At 51.8% G+C, this 15,938-nt stretch overlaps 1 protein-coding gene across 4 annotated transcripts in view; it reads left to right on the forward strand.

Annotated features, from left to right (window-relative positions):
• MSRA (methionine sulfoxide reductase A) overlaps positions 1 to 15,315 on the forward strand; it is a 369,259-nt gene extending 353,944 nt beyond the window's left edge. For 3 of the 4 annotated variants that reach the window (XM_033176847.1, XM_033176850.1, XM_033176849.1), the window contains one exon: positions 14,575 to 15,312. In XM_033176847.1, coding sequence (XP_033032738.1) covers positions 14,575 to 14,739 — 165 coding nt within the window. In that variant the 3' untranslated portion in view covers positions 14,740 to 15,312. Of the gene's footprint in view, positions 1 to 14,574 lie in introns of all 4 variants that reach the window. The other variant, XM_033176846.1, reaches the window with a different exon arrangement.
• Positions 15,316 to 15,938: the final 623 nt, after the last annotated feature.

Genomic DNA, 15,938 nt, shown 5'->3' on the forward strand with positions numbered 1-15,938 from the left:
CAGCAATCCCACTCCGAGATTTTTACCTAAGAGAAATAAGAGCACACAAAAACCCACCCCCAAACGTTTACAGCAGCTTTGTTCCTAATAGCCAGAAACTGGAAACAACCCAGGTGGCCTTCAGTCGGGCCACGGAAAGCTGGTTGAGAAATGCATGTGCCCCGGAAGGCTGTGATCTCACCTGTGGCTGCCGTGAAGCCCCATGCAGGTGCTTCACGTGTCCGTGTGAAGAGATCACCGAACAGGCTGTGTGTGAGCAACGTGGCTGTTTATTTCACCTGGATGCAGGCAGGTTGAGTCCGAGTGGTGGATTATCATTAGTTCTGATAGGTCTTGGGATAGGCGGTGGAGTTAAGAGCCGTGTTTTGGGGGCAGGGGGTGGATCTCACAAAGTCCATTCTCAAGGGTGGGGAGAATTATAAAGAACTTTCTGAAGGGTGGGGGAGATGACAAAGTACATTGACGAGTTAGGGTGGGGCAGAAAGAAATCACCGTGGTGGAATGGCGTCAGTCAAGGCCGTTGTCACTTCTGTGGATCTTCAGTTGCCTCAGGATGTGTATGTCCAGGTCACCCGGGATATGATGGCTTAGCTTGGGCTCAGAGGCCTGACAAAGAGAAGGCCGAGTGGAGAACCGTGGGGGTCTTGAAGGTTCCTGTGCTCCAGCACACACAGCCCTCAGCAAAGGTGGGAGTCTGGTGCTTCCAGGCCTGTGAGGAACTCGGTACCTAATCCTTGGGTGATCATTTGCTAACCAAGCTGCGACCTCAATGGCCACACCTGAAGGAGAATACAGACTTTACAGACTTTACAGAGTTAGTCCAAGAAAGTCACTGAACAACGGAACAGCAGCAGCAGCACCACCACATTGTGGGGCAGGGACATCTGATTTCCAGAGTTGCCACATTATTTAAAATGTCCCGTTTTCAAGAAAAAAGTATGCAACAAAGAAACATGATGGTATCTGTTACTAGACTTTAAATCCGCTGTTATAAATGTGCACCAGGAACTAAAGGAAACTGAAACAATTAAAGGAAAATGTTAGAGTAATGCCTCAACAGATAAAGAATATCAGTAAGGAGACAGATATTTAAAAAAAAAAAAAAAAAGAACTAAGTAGAAATTCAAAGATACAATAACCTTTAAAACATCACCAGAAGGGCTGAGTTGGCAGAAGAAAGAATGAAAGTGGAAGATAAGTCAATTGATATTATCCAGTCTGAGGAACAGAATTTAAAATGGGGGGAAAAACGGTGATGGTTGCATAACTTTGAACATATTTTAAAAACAACTGAATTGTAAGGTTTGAAAGGATAGACCAGGCACAGTGACTTAACACCTGTGATCATAGTGTTTTGGGAGGCTGAGGCAGGAGGATTGTTTGAGCCCAGGAGTTTGAGACAAACCCAGGCAACATAGCGAGACCCCATCTCTGCAAAAAATAGAATAAAAAAACTAGCCGGGTGTGGTGGCGTGCTCCTGTAGTCCCAGCTACTTGCGAGGTTGAGACGAGAGAATCGCTCGAGCCTAGGAATTTGAGGCTGCAATGAGCCGTGATCGTGCCACTGCACTCCAGCCTGGGTGGCAGAACGAGACCCTGTCTCTGAAAAAAAAAAAAAAAAAATGAATCTTATGTGAACTACCTCTCAATATAAAATGATTATCTAAGGGGTGGGGACAGGGGGAAGAACACAGTTTAGAAAGGGCTCTGGAAGACAGCCCTGAGAGAGACGTGTAACTGAACAGGAGGCATCCTGCTGACTTAGCTTTCTCATTTTACAGCGGAAGAAACTGAGGCCCAGATGAGTGAAACAGACTTCCACTGCTTCTCATGTAACAGACACAAATGCCTCCAACCATTCTGCAGGCGGTGTGACTGACCGTCTCAGTTTGCCACAACTTTCCTAGTGTTAGCACTGAAAGTTCTGCATCCTGAGAAACCCCCAGCCCCTGTGGCCAAGACACTTGGCCACTCTGTCACAATTCTGCAGTGAGACCATTCCTTCCAGCGGCTCTGAATTGCTGTGATTCTTCTGTGAATGAGAAACAATGGTATTCAGAGGAGTCCCATTGCCCACTGAATTCAGTGCTCTAAACTTAAGCATCTGGTGTGATGCTTGAAGTTCTTTTCTATTCAGCCTTTTGGAATGAAGGCTCTTCCCTTTTAAGAAAATCTGCATTTCATCCCCAAGGTGAAACCCGCTGTCCTTGGCTTTCCCTGAAAAATGAAAAGTGGTTTTCTTTGTGTACTAAATGCTAAGCATATAACAAAAACAGAAGTTGTAGTTAATTGATTGCAGATATGAAAAAGCAGATTATAACCCCTCAGAGATCTATACAAAGACAGGGACAGAGAGAGAGAGAAGATCCATGTCTTCTGAAACGGAAAGCTATGAAAAGAAAACTCATAGAGGAAAAGTCATTTGACTTATTTTTCAAAACCAGCAGACCTCAAAGGAAAGCCCAGATCAAGAGGAACCAGCAGTCCTTGAATGCATGATGGGTGGAAACCATCCTGCAGGTGGAGGGTACACTGTCCGAGTCAGAGCAAATGGGTGGTGGCACATTTCAACTACAGGACCCTGAGTTTCATGCTCTGGCCCCAGGAGGGGGCAGCTTAGCCCTGCTGCTTTTCAGGCCAGGGCTACAACCAACCCTGCCCAGCCTGGTGTGTCCCCACCATTCAAAACATGCAGGAGAGAAGGAAGGACCCATTCCCCTTGCATCTGGGAAATTATGCTTGGAATTTGTGAGGTGTGGGCAGGTGAAGGATGACAGGGAAGTAATGGGAAAACACATGATGGCCACCCACTTCCTCTGGGTCCCCGCTTGAGCTCTGTCAGCCTTACAGACCTCGCTGCATGCAAGCAGGTGAGCCTCAGAGGCACCTGCTGTCTTTGCCTGGGTTCAGGTGGTTCCTTCAGTCTCCTGAAGTGGCCCCTTGTACCACTGTGATTGCAGGCCGTGGAAGATCAGAGGGTGTGCAGCTGGGTCTCCAGAGACGAGTGTGCAGAAATAGGCCATAGCTTGATGCCTCCAGCAGCCTCTCCATCCACCTGTGCTTCCATCTTTTCCTGTGGTTGAGCCCCAGGGTCCTGTCTGCTGGGTCCCCCTCGCCCTGGCCTAGCCCACCTTTCCAGTTTATCCTTGATTTCACCTGGCTTGCTCTCCCTGCACTCTCCTCTGGACCTGTCAGCACCCTCACATACACCTCATTACCCACCCCCGACCTCCATGCATTTGGTCACGGAGTTTCCTCTGCTTGCAGTGGGCCCTTCACACCCCACTCCTGCCTGCTGTCAAATTCCCAGTTCAGCGCCTACCTCCTCCTGCATTTTTCCAGCAGGATTAACCTTTCCTTCCTCCATGCCCTCAAAGCACTGTTTGCGCCTCCATTTCCGCACATCCCCTCTGCCTCGTGTGGTGGATTTTCACTAGCCTGTGCGTCCTCTCTCCTCCAAGGGAATTCTGACCGTCGGGGGAGCAGCAGTCCTCATCACTCCCTGGGGTGTGGCTGCAGGCATGAGGGAACTTCTCCTGCCTGAGCCTGCTTCCCCAGCACCTGGTACGGCACCTGCTCGTGCTGGGCACTGCAGACACGTTGTGGGAATTGCCTGTACACTTTTCTGAGAGCCCATCAAGGGCAGGGCTTGCCCTGTTCATCCCTGTGTTCCTCGTGGCTAGCCTAGTCCTTGACACACAGCCAGTGCACAATAACAATTGTCAAGATTCATTCATGAAGTGAAGTTGGGGAGTTTAAAAGCTTGTTCACAGAGAAATCTGCTCACTTCTGCCGAACTGTGCTAACTTCCCAGCCCTTCGGTATCACACCCCATGCCTGGGAAAGCCCAGGAAAACCAATGCGTGAAAGAAAAGGTTCCGTCGGGCAGTGCTGCTCCAGTGTCCTAATGTGAGGGCCCAGGGTGATGGAACCATCACTGTCTGGAACATGGCTGGTCACTGTGGCAAAAGGGACAAGTAGGGACGCTTCTGCTAGTGCTTTATAGCTTCTGCCTGGAGACCACCCATGTGACTTTCACTCGCAGCTCACTGGCCAAAGCAAGTCCCATGGGCGACCTGACTCCAAAAGGAGGGTGAGGGAGTTGGAGACCACTCGTGCAGTTGGCCACACTTGCCTGCAAGAGCAGAGCTGCTTATACTCTAACCTCGCATGGGATTCAGCAGGTCTGGGGAAGAGCCCAGACTTTGCATTTCTTGCAAACTTCAGGCTGTCTGAGGAGCAAGGGCAGAGCTGTGGGGCCAACAAGCTGAAACAAACGTTCCTTCCTCTCCTTCTCCATCCTCCCCTCCTCTGCAGAGACACAGCTCAGCTTGTAGCTCTGTCGTTCCACATTGCAACACAAGAGAAATATCCTTGGCAATCTGAAGACACTGATGTACCTCAAGGGTGCAGAGGACACCGAGGAATAGATAATGAAAGCCATTAGCTGTGTGACAAACTCGCAGAGTATGGGAAAGGACGGAGCACAGGAGCACTGCAGCTGTGCTGAGAAGCCCCATCGGTCCAGCTAGAGGCCGTGCATTTGCATAAGCAGGTCTCTTAATGGACCAGGTTCGATCTAATTGTGTCACCTCTTTCTCTCCTTTCCCTCCCAATGAGTTCACAAAGCTGGGAGGGTCAGTGAGCTCTGATGGGGGCTTGTAAAGGCTTCAGCCCCTTTGAATGGCTCCTTGTCATTGTCACACTGTGGTGGCCTGGGTTTGTCCTCCTTGAGTGTGCCAGCAGTGATTGATGACTCACGGGGACAATTCCATTGTCCCAGAGCCTGGAGCTCCTGTTGCTCCAGGGTCCTCTTTGGTGTTGAAGAGAAGCACTCAGCCCCTTCTCAGAAGACACACACACGCTCACACTCCATACAGGCTTAGTAAGCCCAGCCAGTCAGTGCCCAGTCAGCTGTCCCCCTTCCTTGTGGCTGAACCGCAGGGAGAGGGGGTGCTTCTGCTCTGCACCACTGAGCCAGAGATGCAGGAGCCTCTGCCCAGCTCAGAATAGATGATGTTTTCTTATTAGTGGTTTCATTTAAAAGCCATGCCAGTCATTTCACATTTTTTTCCAGAAGTTTTGATTGACAGCTATCTGGTCAACCTATGCTCCCTATGGACTGAAATAGCTGACTGGGGCATTGTCTGGGCATATTAAAGCGGCATGGGTGTGTGTGTGTGTGTGTGGTGTGTGTGTGTGTGTGTGTGTACACGCACGTGTGCACACGCAGGACAGAAGCATAGCATGGAATTTCATGGAGTGGATGTAGAAGGAATTGAAGTGGTCTCGGTGCAGAAGGTGAGGGTAGGAACCAAGTGCCTGGTACAGGCGTCCTGCTGCCACTAGAGGGCGGAGTGAGTCTAGAATCCACATGCCCGCATCCTGCCTGCCAGTTTGCCCCTCAAGCAGCTCAGCTGGTTCCCAGACAGCAGCTTCAGGTTGACCTCTTAGAAGTCCGACCCTCATTTCCGATGGACTCAGAGTCATAAATTAGATTTCTGTTCTAGGAAACTAATTTCATACCACTACAATACTTTAAAAAGTGATCACAAAATGAAATACACATGTGCATTTTACAAAGAATTACATGAAAACCTAACACTTAAAGCTAAATTCCTTTGGTGGGTGTAGGGGATGTTGATTGCTTGGATCAGACATAATGAGGCTTGCAGTCTGATGAGGTATGAACTGCAAGTACCGTCTTTCTTTCCTGTGACTTTCCCTTTAGCAAGCACAGCCATTCCTCCTTGCCACAAGGGCCTTCAAACTGTGATGGAAATGAGGGTCATCTGTCTTGGAAATAGGCACTGCTGAGTGGATCTGCCTGCCCATTTCCGGAGCCCTGTGCATGGCGACTGCTGGGGGATGGGCAGTTGCAGTGGTGACTTTGGGTTGGCGGCTCCGTCCACAGGATCTAATCATGGTTGGATGGACCCCAGAGGGCCATAGAATCCTTTGAAATTGTGAGCAAATATTTGATTGTGAGTTTTTTTGGGTAGAGCGTCCAAAGCTTTCACTGGAGTCTCAAAGGAATCCATGGTCCCCAAGAGACACTGTTCACATTCAGTTTCCTTTCTAGTGATACTTTTTCTAAAAAGTGTCTATAGGTCAGTTTTTCTAAGTCCTTCTAAGGACTTCTAGAGATAGTAGTGATAGTTGTACGACAAGCTGAATGTACTTAGCTGTACACTTACAAATGGCTAAGATGGTACATTTTATGTTGTGTATTTTACCACACACACACACACACACACACACACACACAAAAGAACACCAAAAAGGAGACTCACTTGAGCCTGAGAGGTCGAAGCTGCAGTGAGCCATGATGACGCGACTGCACTCCAGCCTGGATGACAGAGTGAGACCCTGTCTCCAAAAACAAAACAAAAACATGGTGTCCCTAGGTCAGTCCTCCTAAGGGGGGTGGGGGGGTGAATGCATACACACGGCATCCTCGTGTGCACAAACACAGGGGTGCGCATGCAGGCCCCTCCCTGCCACGCATGTGCCCACAGTTGCACAGGCATCAGCATCTCTAGAGCCAGCCCCCTCCAGTCCCTCCTGGCCCCGCTCTGTAGAATTCCTCTACAAGGTCCTTGTGGATTTGTATCATCCCTTTGCACCTCTCACGTGTCTCAGGACAGAATACACAGCATTCCAGGGGCTTCCTTACCCCACAGCCCCAAATTCCGGGGACAGCATGGATGTGGGAGGGGGCATGGAATCCAGACCTGGATTCTTGTCCCAGACCCACTACTCACCCTTGTGGATTTGAGCAAGGCCTGTGAATTTGAATAAGGTCCCTAACTGCTTTGGGTTTCCTTGGGTAAAGTAGAATAACGGCCCACCCTGCAGAATGACTCGTCTGATGACATGAGACAGAGAAAGGGAGGCACCCTGTAATCCGCCTCTGCCCCATTAAAGGGGCCCTGCAAACTACTCCTGACATTAATTAGAAAATTGATACTGAACCGGGTGCTTAAAATGCAAATGCTGCTTTCCTGGCACTCTGAGTATGTCTCCTGTCATCTCTTGGAATCGGGAAGTTACTTGGGAAGTTGGTGGCACTTGGTATTTAGAGGGTATATCTCCGTTTGGGTGGAGGGCAGGCAGGCAAGTCTAGCTCTCTTGCTATCAGGTGACCTGGGACAGCTCTCTGTTAGCTTTCTGTCTTGATAATGGCATCACGGCCACTGGGATCAGTTGGGTGGGGCAAGAGAAAGAATGGCCAAGCCACACACTTGGGGCAAGTCCTTCTGCTGTCACGTTCCTTTTGCAGTTCTCTAGAGAAGTGCAGGGTCAGCGCCGGAGGCTGCCGATATAACAGGCTGGAGCATAACGAGGTGTCTGTTGTCGGTGTGCTTGTCATGTTCCAAGATGTGTATTATTTGACAGCTAAAGAAACAATGAAAAGCAACAAAATATGGCATGTACATATGGTGGAATAGTATGCAGCCTTGAAAAAGAAAGGGCATTCTGACGCATGCCACCTCCCGGAGGAAGCTCAAAGACATTAAGTGAAATATGCCAGTCACAAAAAGACATACTGTGGGATTCCACATATATGAGGGAGCTGGAGGAGTCAAATTCAGAGAGACAGAAAGCAGAATGGGGGCTGCCCAGGGCTGGGGAGTAGGGGAACAGGGAGGTTTTATGCAGAGTTTCAGTTCAGAAAGATGAAAAAGTTCTAATGATAGTTGTACAACAATGTGAATATACTTAACACAACTGTACACTTAAAAATGGCTAAGATAGTACATTTTATGTGTATTTTACCACAACTTAAAAAAAAAAAATCACTTGAGCCTGAGAGGTCAAAGCTACACTGAGCCATGATCACGCCACTGCACTCCAGCCTGGGTGACAGAGTGAGATCCCGTCTCCAAAAACAAAACCACAGAACCACCACCAAAAACCAAAGAGATGGCCTGTGAAATAAACATCACATGTTTTGAGTCCCAGGGACATGAGCTGGATAGGGAGAGTCTGACTGACATTCGGGCTGATCCATGTCTAGAGCTCCTTTGGATATTTTATAAACTATTAGGCTCCTGGGGCAGGGCGGCATTCTTGTCTAGCCACGTGTGGGAGGAGTCCAGAGCCAGGGTTCAGGGCTGGCCTCGGCTGCTGACCGGTGGCCGTGGACATGCCTCCCCTCTCCCCAGGCTTCCCTGTCCTCAGCTGAGAAACAGGAATAAGAACCCTCCGTTTTAGTCAATGGAAGGCTCATGTGAGGCCCTTCGGAAACACTGTGGTTCTGGATAAACACAGGGTCTTGGTCTCCATTCTGGGCTCTGGATCTCAATGCCTTTCTAACCTTGCCCACTGGTGCCCACTGCCTCCTGTGCTGCCAGGAGCCATCCTGCATTTCCCAGGGTGGTATGAGAGCGTGTCACCTCCGTGCAATAGGCTGAGACACTCGGGCGCTTGGAGAATCTCAGTGATCCTAATCATAAGCTAATAAAGCAGGCTGCAGTCAGTGGAGTGATCACATGTTCATTACATTTATTACAAGAAAGGCTGTTTACCGGCCGCCTTAGAAGGACGGATGGGACCTGCTGTGCCCGGCTGGCAGGCCTTCTGTAGGGAGTGACCCGGCTGCTGCTTGTGCATCTGTGGTGTTCCTAAGAGTCACTGGAGCTGGAGACTGAGCGGAGGTGGATGGGGCCAAGGGGATAGGGGCTCCATCACAACCTGTGGACGCCCACCCGCCTTCCTGCCCCAGAGATCTGCTCAGCTGCAGAAGTATGGGCTCTGTGGGCAATGTGGATAGGGGCTACTTAAGGAGGGCAGGATGGGCAGGCTAGCTTTCACCCCTGGGTGGGGATTTTTGGGAAATGGAGCCAGCACTCTGCAGTTGTTAAAACATACCAGGCAGACTGAGTGTAGTGGCTCACACCTGTAATCCCAGCACTTTGGGAGGCCAAGATGAGAGGATCGCTTGAGGCCAGGAATTTGAGAGCAGCCTGGACAACATACAGTGAGACACTGTCTCTACAAAAGAAATTAAAGTGAGCCAGACATGGTGGTGTACACACCTGTAGTCCCAGCTTTTCTGGAGGGGCTGAGGTAGAAGGATCGCTTGAGCCCAGAAGGTAGGACCTGCCATCAACCATGATTGTGCCAGTGTACTCCAGCCTGGGTGACAGAGCAAGACCCTGTCTCAACAACAGAAAAGCCAGGCAGAGCATGGTGCACTTTCTGTGCCCTCTCTGGGTTCCTCGTCCCAGCACAGTGAACTAGGTAAGGGCCCATTGCACAGGCAGAAAGCTGAGTCCAGGGAGAAAATGACGACAGAAGGCAGGCACAGGAGGCTTCCTGGGGCCATTGAGGAAGAGTCTGTGAGAAAAGCACAAATGACCAATTCTGTTAGGTGACCTTCTGGAAATTCCCTGGGCCAGGTGTCGCCCCACATGTGTTACTGTGTGCAATCCTGCTGACCTCCTCCTAAAAGGTCAGCAAGACAGAAAAGAAAAAAAAAGCCACAAGCAAAAGTCAAGATACTTGGAGTCAGTAAGAGAAAAACTGGGGGGAGCTAGGCTCAGGTCGTTCCTCCCCTGAAGTGGAACATAGAAGGGGCATGTGGGACTGGCTCCTGGTGTAGCCCTGGGGGTACCTGGCCCCACAGGCTGGAGTAGGGAGTTGGGCCGGGGCTACCCTGGGCAGAAGCAGGCGCTGGGGTTGAGCACCAAGAGCACCTCTTTCTAGGCTTTTGAGCCAGTCTAGGCAGTTATTTCAACCAGGCAAGTCTGTCATGACCTGAACTCATTCTCCATCCCCAAAAGTGGCTCCATAGGGCCTGGAGGATGAGCACAGTCCTGTGAGGGCACCTGGGTCCTGAGGCCGGAGCACCACTGCCCTGCCTCCCTCCATCCAGCACAGTCCTTCTGGTGACACCCCACTGTCACGGTGCAGCCTCCTTACTGGAAGGCGCCTAAAGATTCGGTAGGTGATGTGAACAGTTGTGTCTGCAGTCACGAATGGTCCACCGTTTTTATGGGTCCTCCCTGTGGATGGTGGGAGAGCGGTGAGGCCATCAGGCTGCGTATTATGTGGGTCCCTACCCTCTTCCTCCTCTCCAGCTCTCCTCTCTTTCCTGCTCCTGAGGGCCAATGAGAGGGAGTAAAACCAAGATGAAGATCTAAGGCCTTCCATCTGCTCCAGTTCATTAAGGAAAAGTAGATGCCCACAGCACTGGTGTGTCAGCCATGATCAGTAACACGCTACCTAGAAACCCCTGTCCCAACACTGACTGGGACACCTGGTGTGTGGCGATACTGCAGGAAGAGGGCTCGGGAGACTGGCGTGCACCCACGCTGACACCTGCATAGCTTGGCCCCGGGGCCAGGTTGACCAGTGGACTTGCAGGGGGCCCAGAGGGACCATCTGTAACCCAGAGATGACAGCCTTCATCCCCCACGTCCCCGTGCTCCTGCACCACCCCACTCTCCCGGCAGAAGAGCAAATGGGCTTTTTCAGGAGCCACAGATGACAGGGTGGCATCCTTCTGTGCTCCTCCCTGCAAGGACACAGTGCCACAGTGCCACCATCTAAAGACTGAACCCACCCATGGAACTGGCCAGGGCTCTGGGACGTGGGAAGTGGCTGCCTGAGCTCCGTAGTCCCCTTCTTCCGCCCAGCGTTCCTTCCCAGGCCCCAGAGGAGGTGCTTGGGCTTGAGGTAGCAACAGGGACCCAGGTGGAATCCAGAAGTCGAGAGAATCTCTGAGAGATCCCTAGAATCCATAGTTCATTTTCTCATTCATTCATTCATTCATTGCACACGGTGCAAGAAGCCCGGAGAGACACAGACAGTCCTGGGGCGTGGAAGTGGCTTGGAGAACAGAAGGGCTGTTGTCATGCAGCTGTCATCAGCGCTGTCCGGCATTGCGATGCCAGGAGAACACAGCATGTGGGGCAGCTTCTGCCTTCAAGAATCGGGCAGTTTTCACAGAGGTGGGGACATTTGGTCTGGGTCCTGAGAGATGGGTAGGAGTTCCTGCCATGGGAAAGAGGAAAGGACATTCCATGGAGATCAAGTGCAAGGGAATGGAACATTCAGGAAATAGGTAAATATCAACAACACCAAAGAAAATAGTGCCCAGAGGGTAAAGGAAAGGCTGAAAAGGTAGACTAGGGTGAGGGAGACAATGCTGAGGGGTGAATCAGGGAGAAGGGCCTGGGGTGGAGCGGAATGGGGAGAAGGCCCAGGGTGGAGTGGGACCGGGAGAAGGACTCGGGATGGAACGGGATGGGGGAGAAGGGCCTGGGATGGAGAGGGACAGGAAGAAGGGCGGGGTGGAGTGGGATCAGGGAGGCCCACCCAGGGGGAGGGCGAAAGAGCAGGGCGGCTGCCAAGCCCACTGAAGTCAAGAGGTGAATCAGAACAGTGGTGGAGGGAGACCCCACGGAATGCATGGAGTTGTCCGAGGGGAGTGACTTGCTCGTGAGGCCGCGGACGAAGGAGGACCAGGAAGATACTAGATGTGACCTGTCGTGGTCCCTTTCCCCTTCCTTCGCACCCAGTGTCTTTTTCGTCCTTTCCCCCAGTTTTGGCAGCCGGTGGAGGGTGGGGGGAGCGCTGGGAAGGACAGCCGAAGCCTGCAGGTTGACACCACGCTCATCGCAGGCCGGTGGCCACCACCTCTGTCCGCCGCCCGACAGGACCGGCCCACGAGGTCCCAGCCCGAGGACCGTGCGGAGGCGCTGGCAGCCCGGTGGGCTGCGGGCTCCCTGCTCGCCTCAGAGGCTTTTCTTAGGGAAATGTCTGCCATCTCGTGGCTAAGGCTGGTACTGCCGGGGCCCGCCAGCAAACCCCCCTGCCAGGCTCCCCAAGGGCGCCCCTGGGCCTGTCGGCGGCTGCGAGGGGAGGCGGAGGGGAGCGGGGCAGCGGTGCCGGCCTCCCTGTATGAACCCACGTCCTCCCACGCTGTGCTCAGAGAATCTTCTGGAGACAGCAGCTGTGCCTGGGAGGCCGTCCTTGTGCTTAGGAGGACAGGGAAGAGGGTGGAGCTCAGACACAGGCCGGCTGGAAGGTCTGCACAGGGGCGGCTGTAGAACACGGACGGCTCCGGACACAGGCGCAGCTCCGGGCTGGGAGCGAGGCCCCTCAGCAGGCCGTGTCTGCCGTGGAGTGGGTGGGCCTCTGAGGACCCTCACACCTGTGGGCAAGAGCACACCCGGGCACTGGGCCGAGTAAGCCTGTGAATCCCGCTCGCATTGTGAATCCAGAGCCCTTGGGATCCGATTTTTTATTTGCTATTTGGATACAGCTGCGAGAGATGAGAGATTATTTCACATCTCTCAGTTCTCCGAACTTGCCTTGGACCAGGAATGTCAGGCCCTCACTGCGCCTTTTTCTCGGCTCCAAGCTCTCTGGTGCTGCCTGGAGCAGATGGCACCCCCCACAGACGTCGTCCTTACTGTCGTCACCAGAATATTCCATTTCCACAGCCACCTGGCATCCCAAAGCCTCCCTTCAGTGGGCAGCTCCTTCACAGGCAAATGCTACGATCGCTCAAGTCACACCGCGGGCACATGCTCCCTTTCCAAGGAGGTCACTGCTAACTCTAAACCTACCCGTTAGTTAGCCAACCCCACATGCTCATTCTTAGAGAGGTTCTGTTCGCTGAAAACAGTCTGGAGCCAAATGCAGTGTGAGCTGGGGCCCAGTCATGGAAACAGAAAGCTCCATTCCATCAAGCTGGATAGGTTCTACAAAAGGAATTCGGTGTTACAGAATCGTTAGCAGGGATGTGAAGGTCAGGGAAAAGCACCCCAAGATTTTGGGATACCAAGATGTTACTGAAATTGCCAGAAGTCATTGCTGATGGCATTCCACGGACTCTCTGGAGAGGGCCGGGAGGAGCTGGCAGAGTCTCGGGTCTGCTTCCTGCAGAGTCCTGCGCTCATCCTCACAGCTGCGCTCTGCAAAGAATAGCATCTCCTTTTATGTAGCCTGCCAAATTTCGTGTGAGTTTCTCTCATTGGTGGAATCTGAAGCAGGGCCTTGCTGGCAGCAGAATCTGGGGAATGCAGTCTGCGAGCTTTCCGCCTGTGTGGTACCAGGGTGAGCTGAGAATGTCAGGGACCAAGGCACAGTGTCTGCCACACACTTTTAAATATGGGTGACAATAATAGGACTTCCTTCCCGTGGCTCTGGTGAGGCTAAAAGTAACATGTGTGAAGTCTTTGCACAGATCATGGCATATGGCAGACCCTCAATAATTGCTAGTTTACAAAAAATTGTCAAAACTATATTAGAATGGCTCCTTATTCCTGACCCCTGCAAGAAAACTGACTGCCTCTGAGCTAGCTGGTCCAACCCACCTGCCTTGATGGGGACCCTGCCCCTTATCGTTCTGGACCTGCTGGGCCTCGAGATCCTGGATCGGCCTTAGGCTGGCTCAGACGGCGACACAGAGATACAGGAAATAAGTGATATTTCTCAAGAAAAACCTGAAGCAGTGAATCCTGCTGTATATTAATATTGGATGCACTGTGCTTGGCAGACTTGAAGACCATCTCACATGGACCAGCGGACAGTCAGAGTGTGGTTGGTCCCCTCGTAAAAACACAAGTCCTGGCTCTGCTTTGCAGCTCTGTACCAAGTGGAGGCAGTGAGAGCGGGTTGAGCCTCTGTGGCCCTGTGCTCACATGCTCTGAGCAGCCTGCAACAGGAAAGAATTAGGGCACAACTGAAATCCAAAGGGGAAAAGAAGCAGGCTGAAGTCCACGGGGAGCAGTGTCTATTTCTTAGTCTGTCTCCTGCCCCAAATAGTCCCTCTCTCCTCTCCCAGCTTGTGTTGATGCGTGTCTATCCCTGGCACCAGATGTCACCGGGACGTAAACTAGGACGCAGAGGGTGGTGATGAGCCACAGGCCACGTCCTGCCCTGACTCCCCAGGATCCCTGGCCTGCAGTTCAGAGCACAGACCCCAGGTGACACCCTGCTCACCAGGACGTGCCAGCAGGGTCCTGCTCCCCAGGGCCACAGTGAGTGGGGGGACCCTCTGTCTAGCCTGGGAGTGGGCTGGGGTCCTGTTCCTGAGCTGGTGGGCAGATAGGATAGCGCCAGGTAGAGTTGCAGCCATTCCTTCTGTCCCTGCTCCATCCCTACCCTGTCCTGTCCACCCGTTTCATTCTCTCCCACTGCAGCCCTGCTGAGCCCTCTCGGGGACATCCATTTGTCCTCGGGGACAGGCAGGGAGCCATGCTTACCTGCTCTTTCCCCTGGGAGAGCTTTGGGGCAAGTTTCAAACAGACCCACAGCGTCCAAACCAGGGCCCCCAACTTGCACCTGGGACAGCAGGGATGTGGGGGTACAGTGTAAATTACAGATTTAAAAATCTGATATCAACCTGATTTCAGTTTCCAGTCAACTGAGGCACAGCAAGGTAAGTCCCTGCCCAGCATCACTCCACTTGCAATGCACAGAGCCCAGCCCAAAGGGACACACTTCTTGTCCCGAGCCACGCGTCCGCTCCCTGCAGCCCTGGCCCCTCAGTGCCACCCCTCGCAGGAGCTCTCTCTCTAGCGTGGGAGCTGATGGTGCCTTTCTGTGTCCCCACAGGTTCTTTCAGAGCACGGCTTTGGTCCCATCACTACCGACATCCGGGAAGGACAGACTTTCTACTACGCAGAAGACTACCACCAGCAGTACCTGAGCAAGAATCCCAACGGCTACTGCGGCCTTGGGGGCACCGGCGTGTCCTGCCCAATGGGTATTAAGAAATAATTTCTCCCCACATGGTGGGCCTTTGCGGGTCCAGTAAAAATGCTTTCAACAAATTGGGCAGTGTTTGTGTGATTCACAATCATGGCATTTGAAGTGCACAAAGTACAAAGGAATTTATAAAGATAGTTTTCTGAAGTATAATCTACAGGAGGCGCAATGGCAAGTTGATAAAATGTGATTTATCTCCTAATAAGTTACGGTGGGAGCAGAGCTGTGCAGTTTCCTGCGTCATCTGGGGTCTGAGTGAAGACAGCGGGGATGCTGTGTTCACCCTTCTTGGTAGAAGCTAAGGCATGAGCTGAGAGGTTGCTGGACAGGGTGGGGGACCCCAGAAGTCCTTTATCTGTGCTCTCTGCCCACCAGTGCCTTGCAAGTTGCAAACGTGTATAGCCTCAATGACTCATTCACTGAAATCCTTCGCTTTACCAAATCTAGACATGCATAGAGGCTTTCTCTTCCTTTTCAGCCCTCTCTGTGCAGAGAAGAGATGTGAGTCTGCTTGATGAATTCTAATGCTTTGCTTAGAGCTATGAGAAATGTTTGTTTTAATAAAAACCTGCAGTCCAATAATGCAAACTGCCTGACATCTCCTCTGTGTTGGACTTGCTTAGGTAGGATATTTTTAAGTGCTGTAAGATGAGCTTAACGGCTCTAAACAGCTTGGGAGGGAAAAAGCCTCAGAGCCATTTACCCCCAAATGGGAACAATTTGGATTGAAATTTTTGGTAAACATGCACACCTCTAGCTCCTTGCAACCTGAGTAATAATAATTGTTCTCCAGGTGCCTGTCACATCCCTCACATCATAGACTATTCTAGTTAGAGCAGACCCCTTCAACCCCTGCCCTTAAGAACCTTTATATTCCAGACAAGGAGACGGGGGCATGAGCAATACACATGTAAACAAATGACGCAATAAGATGACGTCAGGTTCTGATGAGGGATGTGAAGACGATGAATGGGATGAGACAGTAAGTTGCGTCTGGGGACTGTGAGATTGCGTTCAGGGCTGTTTTAGCGAGGTTGGTCAGGGAGGCCTCCGTGAGGTGGGTGAGACTTGATGTATTAGTCCATTCTCGCATTGTTATGAAGAAATGCCCGAGACTGGGCAATTGATAAAGAAGAGAGGTGTGATTGGCTCACAGTTCCACAGGCTGTACAGGAAGCATGATTCTGGCATCTGCTCGGTTTCTGGGTAGG

The sequence above is a fragment of the Trachypithecus francoisi genome, unplaced genomic scaffold (assembly GCF_009764315.1).
Source record: "Trachypithecus francoisi isolate TF-2019V2 unplaced genomic scaffold, Tfra_2.0 Contig01554, whole genome shotgun sequence".
Lineage (NCBI taxonomy): Eukaryota > Metazoa > Chordata > Mammalia > Primates > Cercopithecidae > Trachypithecus > Trachypithecus francoisi.